This window comes from Neolamprologus multifasciatus, chromosome 19 (assembly GCF_963576455.1).
Source record: "Neolamprologus multifasciatus chromosome 19, fNeoMul1.2, whole genome shotgun sequence".
In the NCBI taxonomy this organism is placed as follows: Eukaryota; Metazoa; Chordata; class Actinopteri; order Cichliformes; family Cichlidae; genus Neolamprologus; species Neolamprologus multifasciatus.
In genome coordinates this window covers 13,239,860-13,259,156 of record NC_140457.1, presented here as the reverse complement: position 1 = coordinate 13,259,156, position 19,297 = coordinate 13,239,860, and the positions used below count along the sequence as shown (strand labels likewise).

The 19,297-nt window shown below is 40.9% G+C and overlaps 1 protein-coding gene across 5 annotated transcripts in view; it reads right to left on the bottom strand.

Moving 5' to 3' along the window:
* Positions 1 to 225: 225 nt before the first annotated feature.
* LOC146496164 (single-stranded DNA-binding protein 3) overlaps positions 226 to 19,297 on the bottom strand; it is a 34,452-nt gene continuing 15,380 nt past the window's right edge. The window contains exons 5-18 of one of the 5 annotated variants that reach the window (XM_085143127.1): positions 11,830 to 11,919; positions 7,341 to 7,424; positions 6,138 to 6,197; positions 5,966 to 6,032; positions 5,488 to 5,552; positions 5,036 to 5,097; positions 4,742 to 4,787; positions 4,136 to 4,171; positions 3,960 to 4,011; positions 3,636 to 3,706; positions 3,149 to 3,227; positions 3,030 to 3,058; positions 2,767 to 2,868; positions 226 to 669 (exon numbers count right to left, since the gene is read on the bottom strand). In XM_085143127.1, coding sequence (XP_084999253.1) covers positions 499 to 669; positions 2,767 to 2,868; positions 3,030 to 3,058; positions 3,149 to 3,227; positions 3,636 to 3,706; positions 3,960 to 4,011; positions 4,136 to 4,171; positions 4,742 to 4,787; positions 5,036 to 5,097; positions 5,488 to 5,552; positions 5,966 to 6,032; positions 6,138 to 6,197; positions 7,341 to 7,424; positions 11,830 to 11,919 — 1,014 coding nt within the window. In that variant the 3' untranslated portion in view covers positions 226 to 498. Of the gene's footprint in view, positions 670 to 830; positions 955 to 2,766; positions 2,869 to 3,029; positions 3,059 to 3,148; positions 3,228 to 3,635; positions 3,707 to 3,956; positions 4,012 to 4,135; positions 4,172 to 4,741; positions 4,788 to 5,035; positions 5,098 to 5,487; positions 5,553 to 5,965; positions 6,033 to 6,137; positions 6,198 to 7,340; positions 7,425 to 11,829; positions 11,920 to 19,297 lie in introns of those variants that run through there. The other 4 variants (XM_085143126.1, XM_085143129.1, XM_085143128.1 and 1 more) reach the window with 4 other exon arrangements.

Sequence of the window (19,297 nt, the reverse complement as noted above, 5' to 3'; positions counted from 1 at the left end):
AATCTTACCTGCAGGGGGCAGTGTGCTCACACGGAGCCTCATGTTACACAGCAAATAATTACCGATTTGTGTGCACATATACTGTCTTCATCATAATAAATGTGCCCTTACAAACAACAGAAAATTAGAACCTAATCTTAAAATGATCATACCAATAATCATTAATAACAATAATAAAAATAGCAATGATACAATACATACACAAAAAAGGAAAATCCTGTTCACTGATCATCACAACACCTCTGTTACAAATGTACACACAAGGAGAACAATGTGGGGGGTACGAAGGTCGTTTCTTCCCGACCCACCGATAACCCCATCAGGAACAGCAACAAATCAAAAGACGATGATTAAAAAAAACAAAACAAAAAATCCAAAGTCGTGGTTGAGATGCTTCCAGGCAGCTGCTGAGAGACCTGACAATGTGTCATTAGGGGGAGGGCTGTGTTTCAAGTCTCCTTTCTCCCCCTTTCTCTCCATTTGTCCTCCTTCCCTCGCTCATTGTCTAGACCCTGACAGGAAGCCAGGGAGGCTGGGGCCGGAGTCAGAGAGGAGGCTCTTCCTGTTGCTCTGTGACTGCTTCCTATTCACACCCGCAGCCAGCTTACATGCGCCGGGAGGGCCCGTCTTAATTAGAGTCCCAGCATGCTCAAGGGCTGTCCCAGAAGGCTGTGGCCGTAGAGTTCCCGAGTGAGAAGAGGGGAAAATTAAAAAAAACAAAAACGGGGTGGTGGGTTGGGTAGTAGTGGGTCCCCGTTTGAGGAGGGGACAGAGGGTGTGTGTGGGCAGAGGAAGGGAAGTGATCCAGTCCAAGGTGAAGTAAGGATTCAGTTGAAGAAAAAAAAAAAATCAGGTGTAGGGTTACAAAAAATAAAGAGGGGCAAAGAAATAAATGAAAATACAAAAAAAAAAAGGAAAATAAAATCACACACTCATCGTCATGTTGGGTGAATACTGAAAAGAGAGAGAGGGAAGGGGGAGGAGGGCACAGATGAGTGGATATGTCACTGACAACATTTAAACACCAGAGGGCGCTCAAACCCCACCCTGCAAAGCTAGAGGACGCTCAGACTACGGTTGAAGCCAAGCTTTAACTCAGGAGACTCGGGCAATCAGAACTTTCTGCTGTATGTCTAATAAGGGCTGGGAATGGTACATATATGATTTGTATGGACTGAAATGAATCCTAGCTTTTAAACAGATATTTAGCAGTTTTAATGATCATTTATCCAGCAGCTGTTTAACTCCGATGATACCGAGCCCCGCTACTGATTAGCTGAATCGAGTGATTAAGGCTTGGCTCGAGTTCTAGTCTGTGCACCCCGTGGCTCTTCAGGCCAAAGGTAAGAGAGCATTACAGTTGTTTATGCAATACAAGGAGCAGTACCCCTCTCCACCTGCTCTGTGCCAAACACAAGGCTTACAGATACTACCACTTCTAGTCATTTAGTAAATTTTTAAAATGAAATAAATCAAGGTATTTATCATATACTCAAGCGCAGCAAACATTTATGTCAATCAACTGCAATCACATCACTGATACAGAGGGAACTGTATGAGCTTTTAAGTGATTAGTAAGCGGCTACAATGCAAGCAGAACACAAGTTATTGGACATTGAAAGTCGTATTCAGTGTAGCAGGTTTTGCTTTTCAGGTTTATCAGGCTGTGTCCCAAATTACAAAGTATATCATAATATATAATTAAACCTAAAGAGGAAGAACATTTTTTTTTTTTTTTTTTTTTTAGGAAAAAGAAGTTCAGTCCAAGTCCAAGCTCTAAATACTCACCTTTAGACATTTTTTTAAATTCTTGCCTCTCTATGATTAGTTAGATATAGTCATCATAACTGAACAGCTTGGGCTGTGAACACACAAACCTACTGTTTGCGAGGGGCAGCCAATCAGAAGAAAGGTGGCTTAAAGTGTGAGGGAAGTGAGCTAAAACAGCATGTATCAGACAGCAGGTGAAATGAAGCACAAAGCCCAGTTTTAGACAAACTGGGATTATTTTGATTTGTGAAACATGCAAAGCTACTCTACTCAAGTCTAAGAAGAAAATATGGAGCATAAAAGAAGCTCTTTAAAAGTATAAAGACTAAATAAGAAATAAAGCTGCACTTAAAAACAAGCCTAAAACTAGTTATTTCAAAAGGTCTGCTTGCTTCCTTGTTACCAAAATGTGAACTAGAAATTGAGCTGGGTCTTTTCAGGCTCTGTTGTGTGGCCACAGGCCTCCTTTGCGTGTGAGCAGAGTCACGGTATTAAAATTAGTTTTGGCGTGAACTGCTGTTATTTTTGTCTGTGACTGATTGTTAATTCCTACTATGTCATGCTTCTCCCATGTTAGTGATACCCTCTTCTCGTCCGTATGCGTCTATTTAGTTGTGGTCTGATGGTCACTGGTTTGGGCAGGTTTGCCATGAGCTAGTCATGAATCTGGACGAGTAAAGAACTTTTACTTTAAAGTGCTTTTTAACACTTGCATGTGTCACAAGACTTTCTTTAATGGCATCTATTGAAAAGCAACACTGCTACCTTACTGCTCCAGTATTAAGATGTGTTTAGACTAACCAATTCAGCTAAAGTAAATTAATAAACCGAAGTGGGACCAAATTTCATAAATATTACCAAAACATTTTCAACGGTCTGAGATTAATTCTAAAAAACCAGGTGCACCCTCTGCTTGCATTCTTCCACTGGTTCATGTCAAGATGTCAAGGAGAACTGTTAAGGGGTCATGAGATGTCATTCATTCGCTCTACTCACACTTTCGCTTTGGAATGGGTTCAAAAAGTTGCCGCCCATTTCGCCGTCATCTCTCGGCGTCCCTGGAGGGTTGTTCATGCCCCCCATGTTATTGGGAGAACTCTAGAGGCAGAAACGGAGGGTAAAAATCAATGTTAAACTGAAAAATTGTTTCTTATTGGCAACACAGTTGAAGTGCAGAAGGCAGAGATTCTAAAAAAGAGCTTTAGTTCACAAAAATACCCAAATAAGAAGCGTTTATAGAAAATCTGATGTCGACATACCTTTGGCAACCCATCCATATCCCCAGACCCTGAGGAAGTGAAAGGAGATAAACAGGTCAATTGTTTTTGTAAGCAGTTTCTGTTTGTATACATACCAAACCATCAGTGTTCAAACCCACCTAGTGATCCATTCATGTGGTGTGGCTCCATGGCTCCCATAGCTCCCATTGGCCCATCAGGCCCAGGTCCCATAGGGAACTGGTGAAAAGGTGTGGAACAAATCTAATGAGTAACCGCTAACACGATTCTCCATACGTGACCTCTCTGATATAATTGTGATGTTTTCAGCCCGAGGTGAAGTTGAGATTGTTTAATTTATTCTCCCTACTTCATTCCCAGTCAATTATTATTGAGCTCACTGTGGCAGCATTTGGTTTCTCTAATGCTGGATTGTACTGGTGCCCAGTGATGTGGTTATAAGCCCTATTACAACTGGATTATATTTTGAGGTCAAGACTGTGTAATTTTAATCATTACAATAGCATCCATTATTTTAGCCAAGAATCAATGTGCAATATCTGAAAAATTAAGCGAGGCTGCAAAGTTAAACTTCTAAGAGAACAGTATAGTATTACTGTTAAAAAAGGAAAGTTATGGAAGACTCACATTGGGTCTGTTGCCTCCAGGTCCAATTGGATTCATCATCGTATAGATGTTTTCACTGGAATTAGTTGAATCTAAGAGAGAACAAAAAGTTTAGTTTTGGGATATCAGGAGGTTGATATAAAACCTCTGAATCAAATATGAAAACAGGAAAGCAGACATGAAATAATGAGAGGACTCAGACTGACAGCACTCGGTGAGTGGACACACTCATGCTTTTTTTTTTTATTATTATTATTTTTTTTTAGGTGAAAGGGAAAATGGGAGACACTTCTATTTCTAACGCACAAGTGTTAGTGCTGGGGACATAGTTAGGTGACGCACCACCTGGGCTTGGCATGATGGGAGTTCCAGGTGGACCTCCTCCGCCTGGAGGACCCTGAGGAAGGAAAAAAGAAAGCTGTAAAATTATACTCATCGGAGCATAAATGAAGGATTCTTTAATACAAAAAAAGCCTACACTGCATCCTAGTCAACGGACATGCTTTTATATAACAACTCACCACATAGTTTCCTGGAGATGAGGAGGAGTAGGCTATCTGCAAGCGGGAGGAAGAAATAAAGAGTCAGATCTGAAGGTTGAAAGATACAGATGTTCATCTAGACAAGAAAATTAAAACTAATGCAACAATCCTGCAGCAAACGGCGAGTCTGTCAGGAAGATTTTCTTCAGCTGGTGAAAATGCTTTGTCAGAAACTTCCTCGATTTTTGTGCAAGAGCTACCCGTTTATTATCTTTGGGTATTTAACAAAGGAGATGCATGACTTTGGTTTAGCATCACAGAACAAAAATGAGAAAGCACGTTCTTCTCAGAGGTTTAATTGGTGTTGCTTAAACTTTAGTCATCTCCAAATGTACTTGATGAACCTGGTTTTAGGGGACAAACCTGCCGGCACTGACTGAGGCAACACATTAGCAGTGTTCAAAATGATCTCCAACATTGTTTAAACATGTTAAACACTTTAAATCTGTTTAGGAAAACTAGACGAGTTCATTATCAAGTTATTATACAATGCATTGAGTTTGAATATTGCCAAGTTATTGCTATTCTTGTTGCTATAAGTCTGCCTGCCACCTATTGTGTATGTGCAGAGGGCTTCAAACTCACAGAGTTAGCATTAGGACCTGGCCAAGGCCCTCTTCCTCCGGGACCCCTGAGGGGAAAAAAAAGAAAAGTTTAGAAAGCAAACCAACAATAAAGGGAACTGGGAATATAAAGGAAATATGAGAGTTATTTAAGTTTACTACATCCAAGGATAAACTCTGGACACCTTTTTCCAACAGCTCCTCGGAATTAATGAAGAACATTTAACTACTGAGGTCCTTTTTTGGATTCTGCTTGCTACTAAAACTACTTGCGAATGAACAGCAGTATGTTGAAGATGAAGCAAATGGGACTTACATGTTCATTCCTGGCATTGGACCACCCATTGAGTTGGGAGGAGGCCTCATACCTCCATAATTCTAAGAGACAAGATGTTTAAAAAAAAAAAATCCAACACACAGTTAGAGCTTCGAAGCAAAGTTACAAGAACTTTAAAAAGATTTGATTTTGTTGAGTGCACAGGTTTCAGTGTTTTGTTTTATATTCACACATCATACACAAAACATGACTGGACTGTCAAAGGCAGATAACAAAAGACAAAAGTCTTTACCATAAGTGAGTAATGACAATTATAGCAACAAATTCAAGAAAAGTTACATTTCACCCTGTAACAGGCGCTTCCATACAGTTATATAACCATTAAAAGCAAGCCTGAGTGCACAGCTGTCTCATTCACTATTACAATTACTAGATGTAGAAACTAACTCCCATCAGAGTTTCGTGCCCTCTGCGCAGCCGATTTGTCATACCTGTGGGCCCATGGCCATTCCTCTGGGAGGGTTCATTCTCATTGGTCCACCCATGTTAGGATGACCTGCAAGAAAAGACCCCCAGAGTCACACACTGAAAGCAACACAGGAATTAAGAAATGCCACAGACACTTAGAATGGTTCCTTCTAAGCCCTCTGGTAGCAACACTCGGGCCTCTGAAGCTATAATCTGCAGTTAAAATCAGCACAGACCCCTTCCTGAGCCAGACACACCCCCACATATTCAATCTATTCAGGAAGAAATAGCCACACAATCTGAATTTATACAAAATCCCCCAAAGCCCTAGTATGAAGACAATACAGAGTTGTTGTTTTTTTTAACTTCTTGATTACAGACTAAATCTTTTAAGGTATTTTAAAATATTACCACTTTTAAAGTAGATTCAAGAAAATCCAAACTAAAACTTCAGTTACAGACCTATCATCTGCTCTGACCTGTAACTACGACCGGCCTTACCTTGCGGTCTTGTTGGGTCCAAACTGTTTGGCAGGAGAGGCTGAGATCCTGGGATACCACCAGGAGGCTGAGAAAAGAGCAAACTGATCAACACACTGGCATATGTTGGCATCACAGATTCTCAGTGGTGTTAAAAAATTAGGTAAACACAATTCAAAATGCTGCTCAGTACCTGATTTGGCATTCGGAGTGAGGGGCGCGGTCCACCTGGATACCGCGGTGACATGAAAGGCTGCAGTAAGAAACAGGGGAAGAAAAAAAACAGAGGGAAAGGAGGGTGGGAATTACAGGGCAAAGGAGGACACAGAGAAAATAGAAAAAAGTTTCTATTACTGATAAATTCAAACGCACTCAAACAGGGGTGATGGTGAGGACACAGATGAACGCAGTGGTGTTGGAGAATGAGAGATGACAGTGAAAAAAGTGCAGATTCATCAACATAATAACTTGGAAACCAACAAAATACACTGGCATAAGAGCCTATTTTCTGATTTCTCAAATCTCCCGCTTATACTAACAACATGCACATTTGTGTGTGCTTAACGGCAGCGCTCACACAGCTCCCTGCACAGCCTGCGTGCTCTCACTGTGGTGTAAGCTGATTCGGCCTGTGGTCTGCCTGGCGTAGTTAGAGACACCTCAGGCCAACAACACCGTTCAAAACCTTAGCGGAAGCATGTCCACACTCTCTCGCACATAAGACGGAAACCAGAAACCACAAGAATGAAGAGCTGAGCTGCCGCAGTTAATGGGTAAAGGCTAGCTTTACCTCCAGAGTGGCATCTATAGCTACTGTTCTGGATAACTGCTGAATGACTGAGGATTGAAGTTTTTAAAGACTGGATACGTGTTTGTCAACTGGCAGGCTGTAGCAACCCAAGCCTCTGGTTGTTCTACGTGCATCAGTATACCCATGTGTTTTTTACGTATATGTAACGTGTTTATAATGCCTGTCCCCTGTTTTATTTATAAGGTGTTAAAACACGTAAGCAGGGGGGAGGGGAGAGGTATGAGCATGTGTGTGTGCTAAGAGTGACGGAGAAGATAAGTGTGCAACCCCCCACAAGCTGCTCCAGGGGGGGGGCAAGGAGTGAATTATTCATCCCACACGGGGACAGCTGATTCTGGGCCTTAAAGAGGAGCTTGCGTTGCTGCCTCTGGAAGCTCGGCTTTCATAAAAAGGGGGCCGACATCTACGGGGAGTTACCCTGAACAAAACTGGAGCTCACAGGGCTCAAGGGTGGGAGAAGAAGAAGAAGGTGTGTGTGAGCAGTGAATGGGAAGAAAGAGGTAGTGTGTGGGTGAGGGGTAGAGGGGAGATTTAGAGGGAATGGAAAAAAAGAGGGGTGTTTGAGAGAAAGCATTTGCTTCTTACCTGGCCATGGGGTCCCATCATGGGGTTGCTGGGGTTGTGTGGGGGGGGCTGTGCATGGGGGGACTGCTGAGAGCCGGGTGGTCCCTTTAAGAAAGAAGAGCGATATCAGAAAGGGGAGGGGCAAAATGTGGGTTTACACCTGGAGGAATTACCCAATCAAAGTTATGAGAGGAAGATGATGGGGAGGGTTGGGAAGGGGGGGGGGGGGGGGGGTCAGTGGGGAGTCAGTGGGGAGTCTTTAATTTGAGGTAGAAGGAAGCAGAAAAGTGGGAAAAGCTGCATCTTAAGGTGGAGTTAAGAGTTACTCCTTAAAAACCCATAAAATGAAAAGTCATATAGGAATAGTTTCAATGTGAGTTTGAGTTCAAACAGGCTGACAGAAATCTTAAAGCATAACCATCTCTCTGATACTTTGGTCCTTCTTGTTGGAGGATTAAATGTATTCCCTAAATCCACATGGGGGCAGTATTGCCCAAGGCTCACTGCAACAGGACAGGCAGCAGCAGGACAGGCACAAGTGGTAACTTCAAACCAGAAAGATGATACTGGCAAAAACAAGAACAGGTTGGAAGTTTTTCCCTGCTTATCGTGAGCCTACTTCAAAGTAAAAAGCGTGATCCTGTGAGTGACCCCTCTGCTCCTCTAAAACACTGCATCGTTATTGCCCACTTCTCGCCCAGAGACACGAGGTTAACGGCCTCTAATAAAGAAGTCATTATGCAACAGTCTTGTTTCTGCTCCATCACTGTTAGTGCCTTCAGTGCTTTGGTTTTTTTCCTTTTCCAGTTGTCCGAAGAAAACAAAAGCTGGCTGATTTAATGGTAAATGGAATTTTCCATGTATCCCTCCTAGGCATCCGGACACACACAAAGACAGCACACCGATTACCTCAGTGAGTCTGGTAGTTTCCAGTCAGGGCCATAAGTATTTGGACAGTGACAACATTTTTTGTGAATTTATCTCTGCACACACCCAATAATGGATCTAAAACAAAGCAATTCAGTGTAGACTTTTGGCATAATCCTAGGGAGTTCAGCAAAAATACTACAGTCAAAATAAATTATTGCAATTGTTTAAAAAAAAAAACAAAACAGTATTATCGGCTCAAAAGTAACTACACAAACTCTCAAAAAAAAAAATCATACCAAACGGCATGATTTTAAATACCTGATACACCAAACTCTTGCAGTCAGTGACTGCCTAAAGTCTCAAATGCATTGACATGACCAAAGGTTAGGTTTCCTCCCATGAAATGCTTTGCCAGCCTTTTACTGCAGCCTCATTAAGTCGCTGCTTGTTTGTGGGTCAGTCTGCCTTCAGTTGTCGTCACTAAATGAGAAACATGCTGGGTTGGGTTGATGTCCGGTGACTGACCCAACCATTTAGCAACATTACATTTCTTTGATTAGGAAGCTCTTGTGTTACTTCCGTTGTACATTTTGGGTCATTTTAGAGTCCGACTGTGAAGAGCCATCTGGCCAGTTTAGCAGCAGGCTGCCTCGGTGCAGGGGCTATAGCCATGTACACTTCACAACTCATCCTGCTACTGCTATCAGCAATCGCATCAGCAATAAACACAAGTGACCTCGTTCCACTGGCAGCCATATATGTCCATACCATTGCCTCGACCATGTTTGACGGATGATGTGGCATGCTTAAGATCGTAAGCGTTTCCTTTACTTCTCCATATGCTTCCCATCATTTTAGCAGAAGTTAGATGTGGTGTGGGCTTACAGGCCTTTTGATGTTGCTAAGCTCTCCAGCGCATTCCTTCTTTTTAAGAATGCACCATATTGTTGATTAGACCACTCCTAAAGTTTCCACCATCTTTGTTATGTTTTTTCAGCTGAATGACAGCCTTCTTCACTTGCATCGAAATCTCTTTGGACCTCATGCTGAAAGTCCCAGTGAGCAGCTACCAAATGCACATTCAACTCCAGACCTTACTTAATCAAGCGGAGGGGAAAAGCTGGCCGCACCTGCTTAGCAGTTTACGTCCCAACTACTTCTAATGCTTTAAAATGTAAGAGTTAAATTTAAAACATGTTCGTAAGTGCTAAACAGTCAGTTCAATATTATAATTTTTCAGAGGAAATGAAGAAATCAGCTGACCAACAGAATCTGAACCAATTGCTTTGTACAACTGACTACCAAAAGTCACTTCTTTTTCTTTTTTTTCTTCAAATGCATAGAGCCAGACACATCAATTCCATACAACTGCTTGTGTTTGCTGGACAGACAACAGACCAACTGCTTGCTTGAGTAAGAAATAGGTGTACTAATTAACAACAAACAACAACAAGATTAGATGGGGTCTACTTTATTGTACGGATTTATCTGCCTTGATAAAAAGCTCTTAATGAATGCAATTCATGGAGAGAAAAAAAATACTTAAAACTTTGTAATAAAAAAAGAAAAGAAATCACTTGACCCAATTAATATGAGGTCAGCATCTCAGAAGAAAATTTGAACAACCAACAACTATGATAATCTATTAGCGAATTATTTTTAAACACAAAAATGTCAAACATCTCAGCTGCGAAGATTTGCTGTCTTTTTGCAGAATGATGGAAAATTGAACTGTTTGTTTTTATTTTGAACTCTTGCTTGTAAATTGTAAGTCATATCTTGAAGCTGTCATGTCTTATCTGACATGCTGTAGACAAAATAACAACTCAAAAACATGAAAAACATATTGACTGGTTATGAAAGTCATCAGCAGCCGCTGCTTGGATCTCGTATGTCCTTGACAGATTTCTGCATAGCTGCTTGTGTTGTATGTTAAGAGCATTTAAATTTGTGACTGCTTTAGCTGAAAAAGAAAAAAAAAGATATGGTGAAAGCAAGAGTTTAACATTTCTTAAAAGTCAAATATCAGAGGATGTATTGTTTAGATGTCAGGCCTGACGTTCTTAACAGGATTTCAAACAACGCTCTGCCTGCGTGAGCCACATTTGCAGTGAACAACCGAAGCTTTCGGTTACAGTAAGGTCGCTTGAACACAATGTGCACACAAACACAGACACACAAGCCATCGTCCAATCTTACTCCTCCACCAATGTTATAAATAGCACTTCCATGCATGTCTCGTCACCCCCTCTCCCCCCTACCCTTTCCCTTGCTTATTCACAGTCATACTCTCACTAGCCCCCCCCCCCCCCCCACCACCACCACCACCACCACCACCATCAGCACCACCACCCTCACTCTCAGCCAGCAAACAATAGGGTGGGACGTAGCCACAGAAACAAACAGTGGGCCACAATCCTGGTGGCACTGATCTTTCACATTTCCCTCTCTTCTTACTCCTCCACTCACCCCTCTTCCTCTCCATCCTTCCCTCTCCCTTAATGTGTCACTCGCTTTTTTGCTCCTACTCTTTGCCATCACCTTATCGTGCCTCCTGCCAAATGCCAGTGCTGTCCATCACACCACTGCCTCACAGTGTTTTTGTTTGTGAATGTGTGCTCGCATGCTTGCACGTGTTTGTATACTGTGTGCGTGTTTGCATGTCTTGTTCTCGTCACTCTTCAGACAGCCATCTCCCACACTAAAACCTTTCCCTTCATAGACCCGGGACAGGTCAGAGACAGACGAGATGGAGATGGAGGAGTGGAGAGAGGATGAATACGGGATGGCTGAATCACAAATCGGCTGAACAGCAGCCCAGCGAGCGCAGAGCCACAGATGAATGAACAGTATGAGCTTCAGAGGCTCTGGTGGGTGTAAATATCTAGAGTGGAATAAACAGTATTTGGAAAAATGTGGAGGGAAAAAAAAACTGCAACCCAAACTGCAACTATGCTGTCATCTGATTAAACTCCATATAGATTTTACTGTGAAAGTCTTAATTAGTAGAACCTGACTGATATCGGAAGTCAAATTAAAGGCTTAAAAAAAAAACGAGTATCTGATCAGTATCTTAATAAGTCTAATAACTGAGAAAAACCCTCCTTTTACTGTTTATAAATATAACAGATATTTTCAATTAGCAGCAAAGCCATGCCTTTTTCTTTAGATAAACTTTAGGTTAAGAAAATGTTCCTGTCTTCTTGTGTAAATAAACCACCAACTGGGCTAATCAAATATTGCTCAGTAATTAAGGTGCAAACAAGGCTGCTTTAATTTGCTACTTAAAAAAAGTTTTCATAAAATAAAAGTCAGCTTCTGTACAGAGAAGACTGTAATTACTGTGACAATAATAACATGAATGAAAAATTAAAAAGAAACCTGAATAATTTCTCAACTGGGAAATGTCCACATTTAGTGCAGCTACTATAAAATGTGCTAACAATAAAATAAGAAATTGCTAGTTTATTGCTCTACAGAAATAAGTGAACATCGGTTAACCATTCTCTATTGCTGGACAAGGAAGTCAAAGAGTAGACTAAATATAGATTATTTGTTTTGGGGAAGTCAGAAATGAATGAATGGCAGATGGGGTAAAATGAGAAGTGGGTTTGGTGATGACACAAGAGTGGGGTCATACCTGGAAGAAGCCTGGGGGCATGGGACCACCTGGCATGGCATCATTGGGTGGCATGTTGCCCATCACTGGGCTTGGCGCTGCCGCTGCGCTCTGGAAAACACAAACAGATGAATTCAATACGGTGTTCAACGTGTACATGCATCCTTCACTGCTCTACCCTAATGTATATGTGCATGATGCTGCATTGGCCAACAAACGACAACAGGGAGCAGTGGCTGCACTCGCATTTGCCACCCCCCAACTCCATTTAAAGTTTAAATGTTAGATAGAAGAGAGATGCATTTAACCCCCCATCTCTTTCTTTAGGCAAGGCCAGCAATGAAAAGAAAGACTTCAGGGAGAAACATTGCAAAAATATTCAAACACTTCAGAAGAGGAACAATCATAAAATGTCAGTGACACAAAGCTGTAAAGAGACCTGTGCCTGTACTCTGATCTATTCTATCATACACCCAGGAATAATGTCCTGAACAACACAGCAGTTATTTATCTGCACCGGTGATAATGAGTACATACTTTTATGCTTCTTTCATTAAAAAGCTTTTTTGTCTCTATCACAAACAACAGAAATATAACGGCTTAATTTTCATTTCTTGGAGATAAATGAAAACAACACTGACTCTAATAACTCTAATAACATGCAGCTGATTTGCTGAGTGATCTAGGAACACACTTGAATGTACTCATATGGAACTAATCACCCTGAAACTGCACTTCAACATCCTAACAGATGCTCCATAGGTCAGCTAGTAAAGTTGAAAAATTTTGCCAATTTGTTTTTTGAAGTTCTCAACGACTATTCCACAGGTCCTTTCTCATTACGTGTCAGTAATGGCATATTTGGATGCAGTTTAAGAATCTGACACAAAATACACAATTTGTTACATTTAATTTATTTCAAAATTCAACAAATTTTAATGAATTCAGGAAAAATCTTCATATTTCACGTCTTAAGAGACATTTTGATTGATTTGAAATATAGTGATTACTTCCTGGTCAGATCACAACAGAGACAAGTGTCATCTCGTGTTTCATGAGCTACATATATAAAAAAAAAAATGTTTATGAAATACAGTTCAGCACCAAACCAACTTACATTAATTTACTGTAAACAATTAAATTACTCAAAACGTATCTTCATTACAAGCTTTTATAAGTACCTAATGAGTACTGACAGAGGCTAAATATAGTAACAAGTCTTCTGCAAATAGGTTGATTTTGTACTACATCTAACAGAGTTCTTGCTAATTTTTAGAAAATGAAGCAATCAAGATATTTGAGACACTTAAACGCTCTTAAAGCTGTTGTTTGTGAGAAGGCCACTGTACAGCCCCTGAATCTTTTTTTTTTTTTCCAGTTTTTCTGAATAACATTTAACTCCAAAGCAATTGTCCATTAGATTTTTGGGCTAACATTCCCTATAGGACAAACACAGTGTCTTTAATAGTACTCCATTTACTCTACAACTGTAAGGATTTTTAATTACAAATGCTACATTTCTCGCTTAGTTGAAATTTATAAAATCAGTGAGTTATTATGTTATTGTTATCTTAAGGACAAACACTGCAAGCATACCACTAAATTTAATGTAAGCAACCACTTAACTAAAACAAATCAGATGTAACACCAGTACTGTCTCCAGTCCCCTTTACGTCAGTCAAACAATATGGGAGAACAAAATTAGAATCTAGAATAGGAAAAGGGGGGCAGAATGATTCAGCCCGGGAGTTAAATATGATATAACTCTATTCTTGTCAACACACATAGAAGGAGACGCATGTTCAGAGTGCTTACATAAGCAAGCCGGAACAAACACATGTGCACGCAACCACATGAACGCGCAATCACACAGACACACAAAGGCTTGCATCACAGCCTCATAAAGTGCAGCCCTTCAGTACAGAAAATCAGACAGGGGAGAACCGCAGGCTACAGGACAGAACAGAGAGGGGGTTTAAGACCCAGGGGAGGGAGTTGCTCTAACAAATACACAGACACACACTTTTGCACATCTACAGATCCTCCAGCACGCACAACTGACAAACACACTATATCCATATGACACACGCTGCACGCATGGACAACACATACCACCAGTTACACAGATGTACACAAACACGCTCGCCGTCCTCCTTCTCCCATCTGAAACCAAAGCACACAAACTGAAAAATCACAAACGCACGCACACACACCTCCCCCCATCTTTATGCTAATTCTGCTAGTGAACATGAGCAGGCCACCGAGTCCCTGGGGAAGAAGCAGGGTAGGCTGCCTCTTTCTCTCCTTCTCCATCCTTCCTCTTTTTCTTCTGAACACTTTTCTCTCCATCTTTTCTCCTATTCGTGACCCCCACACTCATTTGTCTTGGCACTGGTGCACACACATGCACAAACACACACACGGCACACACATATCCCTGTGCCCCAACCCTTGTACTATCCCTCCCCATCCACAACCTCTCCTCCCCTCAGTCCCCCCAGTAGGGTGTCAGCAGCTTGCAGAAGCTGTTGCTATGGAGACAGGTCCTATCTGCACTCTGTCCCCCTGGCATCCCCCGCTCCAGGAGCACAGAGACAGAGAGAGAGAGAGAATAAGAAGATGCAGGAGAGTGAGATTGGAGAGTGAGTTAGAAGATACAAGAGTGAGACAGAAGGAGATAAAAAGAAGAAAGAAGAAGAAAAAAAAAAAAAAAACCACGAAGGGAGAAAAACAAAGAACATGCACCAAAAATGGTTTCTGCTCACAATCAATCACTCAGTCACATTATTTTTATGGACTATTAATGGCCAGTTATCTCCTCACACATTCCCTAATTTGCTGATTGAAAATGAATGCAGACTGAAAGCGTGTAGACTGAGCGCGGTTGCCACGAGCAAAAATGAAGGTAGATTTAATATGCAGTTGGACTTTATTAAAATCAACTGGCCTGGGGAAATACAAAAGAATCCAGCAGTGCCTTTTTTCTGTGTGTTTGTAGTGGCACGTACAGTAGTGTTTATATCCACCTCCCCATTTCTACCTCTGAAGTGGAGGACAGTCAGAAAATCCTGCCCCCATTGCGTTTTATCACAATAACGTGATTTACGACAAATCAGATCTCCAGGAACGGGTTGACATTTGTGAAGGTAAACGTTAACTGCTAATTCACAAAGAACATGCGTGTACAGTTGCGACAAGTGTGTAAACTTATGAAAAGAAACAAGTTCAAGAAGACATAATCCACAGCAGATATTAGTACTGCACTAATTAGCTGATATAATAGCAACGTGGAGTTGAGTTGAATTATTCATTTCCAGGCAGAAGCATGGAAAAGTCTACAAAATAAGGAGTGCATGAAAGAAGCACCTGGTGGCAACACAAACTCTTTAATGTCTGACATGCAGCAGAAAGAAGAATGTGTCTCTTTCATAGACGCCGGCAGAAAAGTTCAACAAAACCCACGGGACACATTTTCAAATGCCTGGCAATATTTACACTGTTTAAACTGTAAACTATATTTTAATGGCCTTCCACGGCAGCGCTGCACAAACACTGTGTCAAAGCATCCTGGTGCAGCATCTGCTCAAAAACAATATCAGGTGAGTTTTTTATGTTACCTGGCTATCAACAACACAGAATCTGGGCCAGAGACGTGATCTGTACCTGTGCTATATAAAGAAAAAAAACAACATTATCTTTTAAAAACTCAAATTCAACTGGGTGCACCTTCATGAATTATGATTTTGTGTGTACGATTTTGGTGACAACAGGTGGACTATGGCTTATGGAGATCATCCATTCAATTCAATTAGGTTTTATGTTTACAACATACTGAGCTGACAAAGGGTCGCAGCTGAAACAACAGCACAAGTATCAACATTGAAAAATAATGGATTTACACTTTCCTAATGAAAAGTATTCAATTACATACATTATGTATTCTTTCCTTTCACCAACATCTTTACCTTTTTAGGGTTTTCATTTCTCAGCCACTCCATACGCGTTCACAACTTGGCAGGAGAGCGTAGCGACCTCTGGACTTACATAGTCACATAGTGTTGATCTTTCTTTAACTATTAAACAAGAAAGGCTTCAGTAACATTTATCACCCTAACCTGTACAGGCTATGATTGCCACACAGGTGTTTCCATTCTATTCATGATATTCTACTCAGAAATTCAAATTTCCATTATTCGCACAAAATATATTTACAGCTAGCAAAATATACTGAAGATAAATTTGAATCATTCAGAGAGTGGGCCCGCCTGTAGCCCACTCTGATGAGTAACATCCACAGTTTATTAAGACTCTGACAGACACCTCAAACGAAGCATTAATTGGGTACACTGACAGTTAGAGAGCCTTGGTGCATATCATCTGACTGTCTTCCCATGCTTCCTGTTTCTCTCTATTGCACACTTGGACAAAAGGCCAAAAAAAGTAGTCTTCTTAATAGACTGATGTTTGTACTCTTATCACACCTTTCCTGATTTGAGCCTGGATAATGATTTCTATGACAAGTCACCCTTCATCTTTTCCTGTTATTTCTGGATTATACACTATACAGTGAGGCAAAAATACCTCCCACTCACGTACCAGCAACAATAATAATATTCATTCAATCCTATTGATTCAATTTTCTAACATATGAAGACATTAGTTACCAAGCAAAGAGTGAAGATGGTCTCTTGGGCTCTGTAAAACCTTTGACGTGCATTTGTTTGTTCCATGAAAATAATTTTACACTTGAGGCAGCTTTCAGTAAGCTGACTGTACCAAACTCTTCAATGACCTCACTTTATTGAAGCCGTTTCCTCCTGGTTGGAGTGAGATGAGTTTAAGTAGTTTAGCCTGTGGAAATCAGGATGAACTCAGACGTATTCCACCCTCTGCCTCGCTACAAGGGTGGCAAAATATTTCAAGCTCTGACACCTTAATCCAGAGTGGAGACTGCTTTTCCTTTTCAGCACAAACTCATAGTGTTGATGAATAATCTATCAAAGAACAAGACACTAATGATTCTGATTGGCTCGTATAGTACAGTATGTAGATAGCCTATACAAAATAGCATTGATCCTTCCCTCTCCATTTCCCTCTCCCCACTCTCACCCATAGGACCTACCGGACAGATCAATAGTGCTCAACACATTATTGACCTCCGCCTGATACCTTTCACAGGGATAAAGACAGAGATATAAACACTGGATGGAAAGAAGGGCGTGAGGTAGGAAGAGACAGCAGATGCATCTGTATGTGTGTGCTTGAGTCTGTATTTATGTGTGTCCCTGCCTGGAGAGGTACTAATCTACATTCTGGTTCACACTGATATGTACCTCATCACTGTCTCCTTGACCTGCTGTCCTTAGCGAACAGAGTAAGGGAGAGAGAGAGAGGGGGGGGGGGGTGTAGAAAGGCAAAGGAGTGAGGATGCGAGACAGAGTATATGGAGATGGGAGGAAAGAAAAAAATAGCTGACTGTGGTGATCTGGCTAATTTATCAGCCTAGACCAAACAGTATGTTTCACTCTGGAGCAACAGGATATGGCTGCTCCTCTCACCGTCACGTCTGACAAACACGCGTGCACACACGCAGTCTCTGAAAACCCAGCTGGTCCTCAAAACTGGCAGAACGTGCACGCTAAACACACACGCACTTCCCCAAATGCTGCTGCCAAGGTAGCAGTACTGAACCAGACAGGCGGACTTGTGCGCACACACCGGATGACAGCACTAATACATGCTGCAGACACAACATCCACTTAGCCAACGCTCCAGAGAGATGGCAGAGCGTCCAAAAGACAAGACTATGGGTGGAATGAGAACAGCAGTGAATAACAGTATAGATTCAAATCAAGGAGAAGGAAGAACTGAAATTATTATGGATGTTTTAGTATTATTACTAGTATTCTAAGTAATACAGTAATAAATCACTAATATATATAAAAACACTTCTTTCTCGCTTACATACTTTATTCTGCAATGCAAAAAGCTCTCCATTTATCTGGAGTCAGCCAGTGACAAAAATATAGATTGAAATAAAACATGCTTGTGTTTTATGTCTCTTTGCTTTTAATAGAGGAATTTGTACATACATACATACTGTTTTAACAGGAATATAGACATTTTTAAAAATCACTGTGGTAATGCAACTTAAGTGAAATTTCAGGAATTTAGAGACAAGATTTCTGTTTAATGTGGTCAAAAGAGGAAGAAAGCAGCAGTTACACAGCAGGCAGCAATTTGGCAGAATAGTTTGGGTTTTTTTATTCAATTGCATCTAAGAGGCTTTCTCAAACTATTCACAGTGAAAACATATTGCAGGTTGTTTAATATGCTGCATAATGTCAGCTGGTTTTAATGGATTTTATTCAGGAGAAATTGCTGTATAACAAAGAGCTGCTTTCTGTCACTAATGCTTCATTAGGTTTAAACACTTTATGGCATTAAAGGAAATGCTACAAATATTATTACGCTGCTACTGTCCTCCAAGGCATCAGAAACTGCTGAAAAGCACCAAAACACACACCAGTACGGATATACTATAACTTTAAATACATGCTGTTTTCAAATTTCCTGTAGTTTTTTTATAGTGTTATTGATTTACACATAGTTGGAAATTACAGTTGCTCTATTTAAAATAATAAGAAAAGCAGCTCTATCTTTAATTTCCTTCTCTATCCATTTGGTATGTTCACTGAACTCCATTTTCAAATACCTCAATTGTCTCTCGGTTGTGTCTTTATACTATCAACACTGCCCTCTTCTCTTCAGTGCTAGTAGGCATTGTGGGTAAACAGCTAGATTAGCCAATCAATCTTGTCTCGAGAAAGGGGGTTGTAAGGGTGGGGGTGGTGGGTGCAACAAGAGGAGGAGACTCAGAGACGGAGCGAGTGATAAGCGAAGTGAGAGGAGGGGGGGGGGGTGGACTGGTTTGTTAGATCTAAGAAAGAGTAAGAGGTATAGTTAACAAGGAAGAGAAGTTTAAAAAAGGTTTTTGGAATGAATGGGGACAGAAGACAGATGTGGATGTGGGGGTGTTACAGAGGCACTCAACGCTGCAAAAATATGACGTGATTGGACAGAGCTGCACAGAGTGTATGAGAAGAAGACGGGGAAGCAGTTTGAGAAGGTAACAGAAAAGGGCAGAAGAGCTTCCTGAAGAAGCCTCAAAAGCAGAAAAATTAATTAAATAAATAAAAAAAACCTCAAGGGCCTCTATAGCCAAGCAATGAGCACTCGTGACCCCTCGTCCCAGATGAATACATCCCTAAGCTCATTCAAAACAAATTCAAATAAATCCATTAAAAAAAACAATTTAGCAGAAATACTCATTTATGAAACACTTTATACTATCACTCATTAACATAAGTGATCAAGCTAGCAGTGCTAAATTACCTAGTAAGCAAATACTTGCAAAAAGTTAAAAGATGTTGCTGAAAGCTGAATGACAAAAATTCACTTAATAGAAGATTACCAAGTAATACAACAC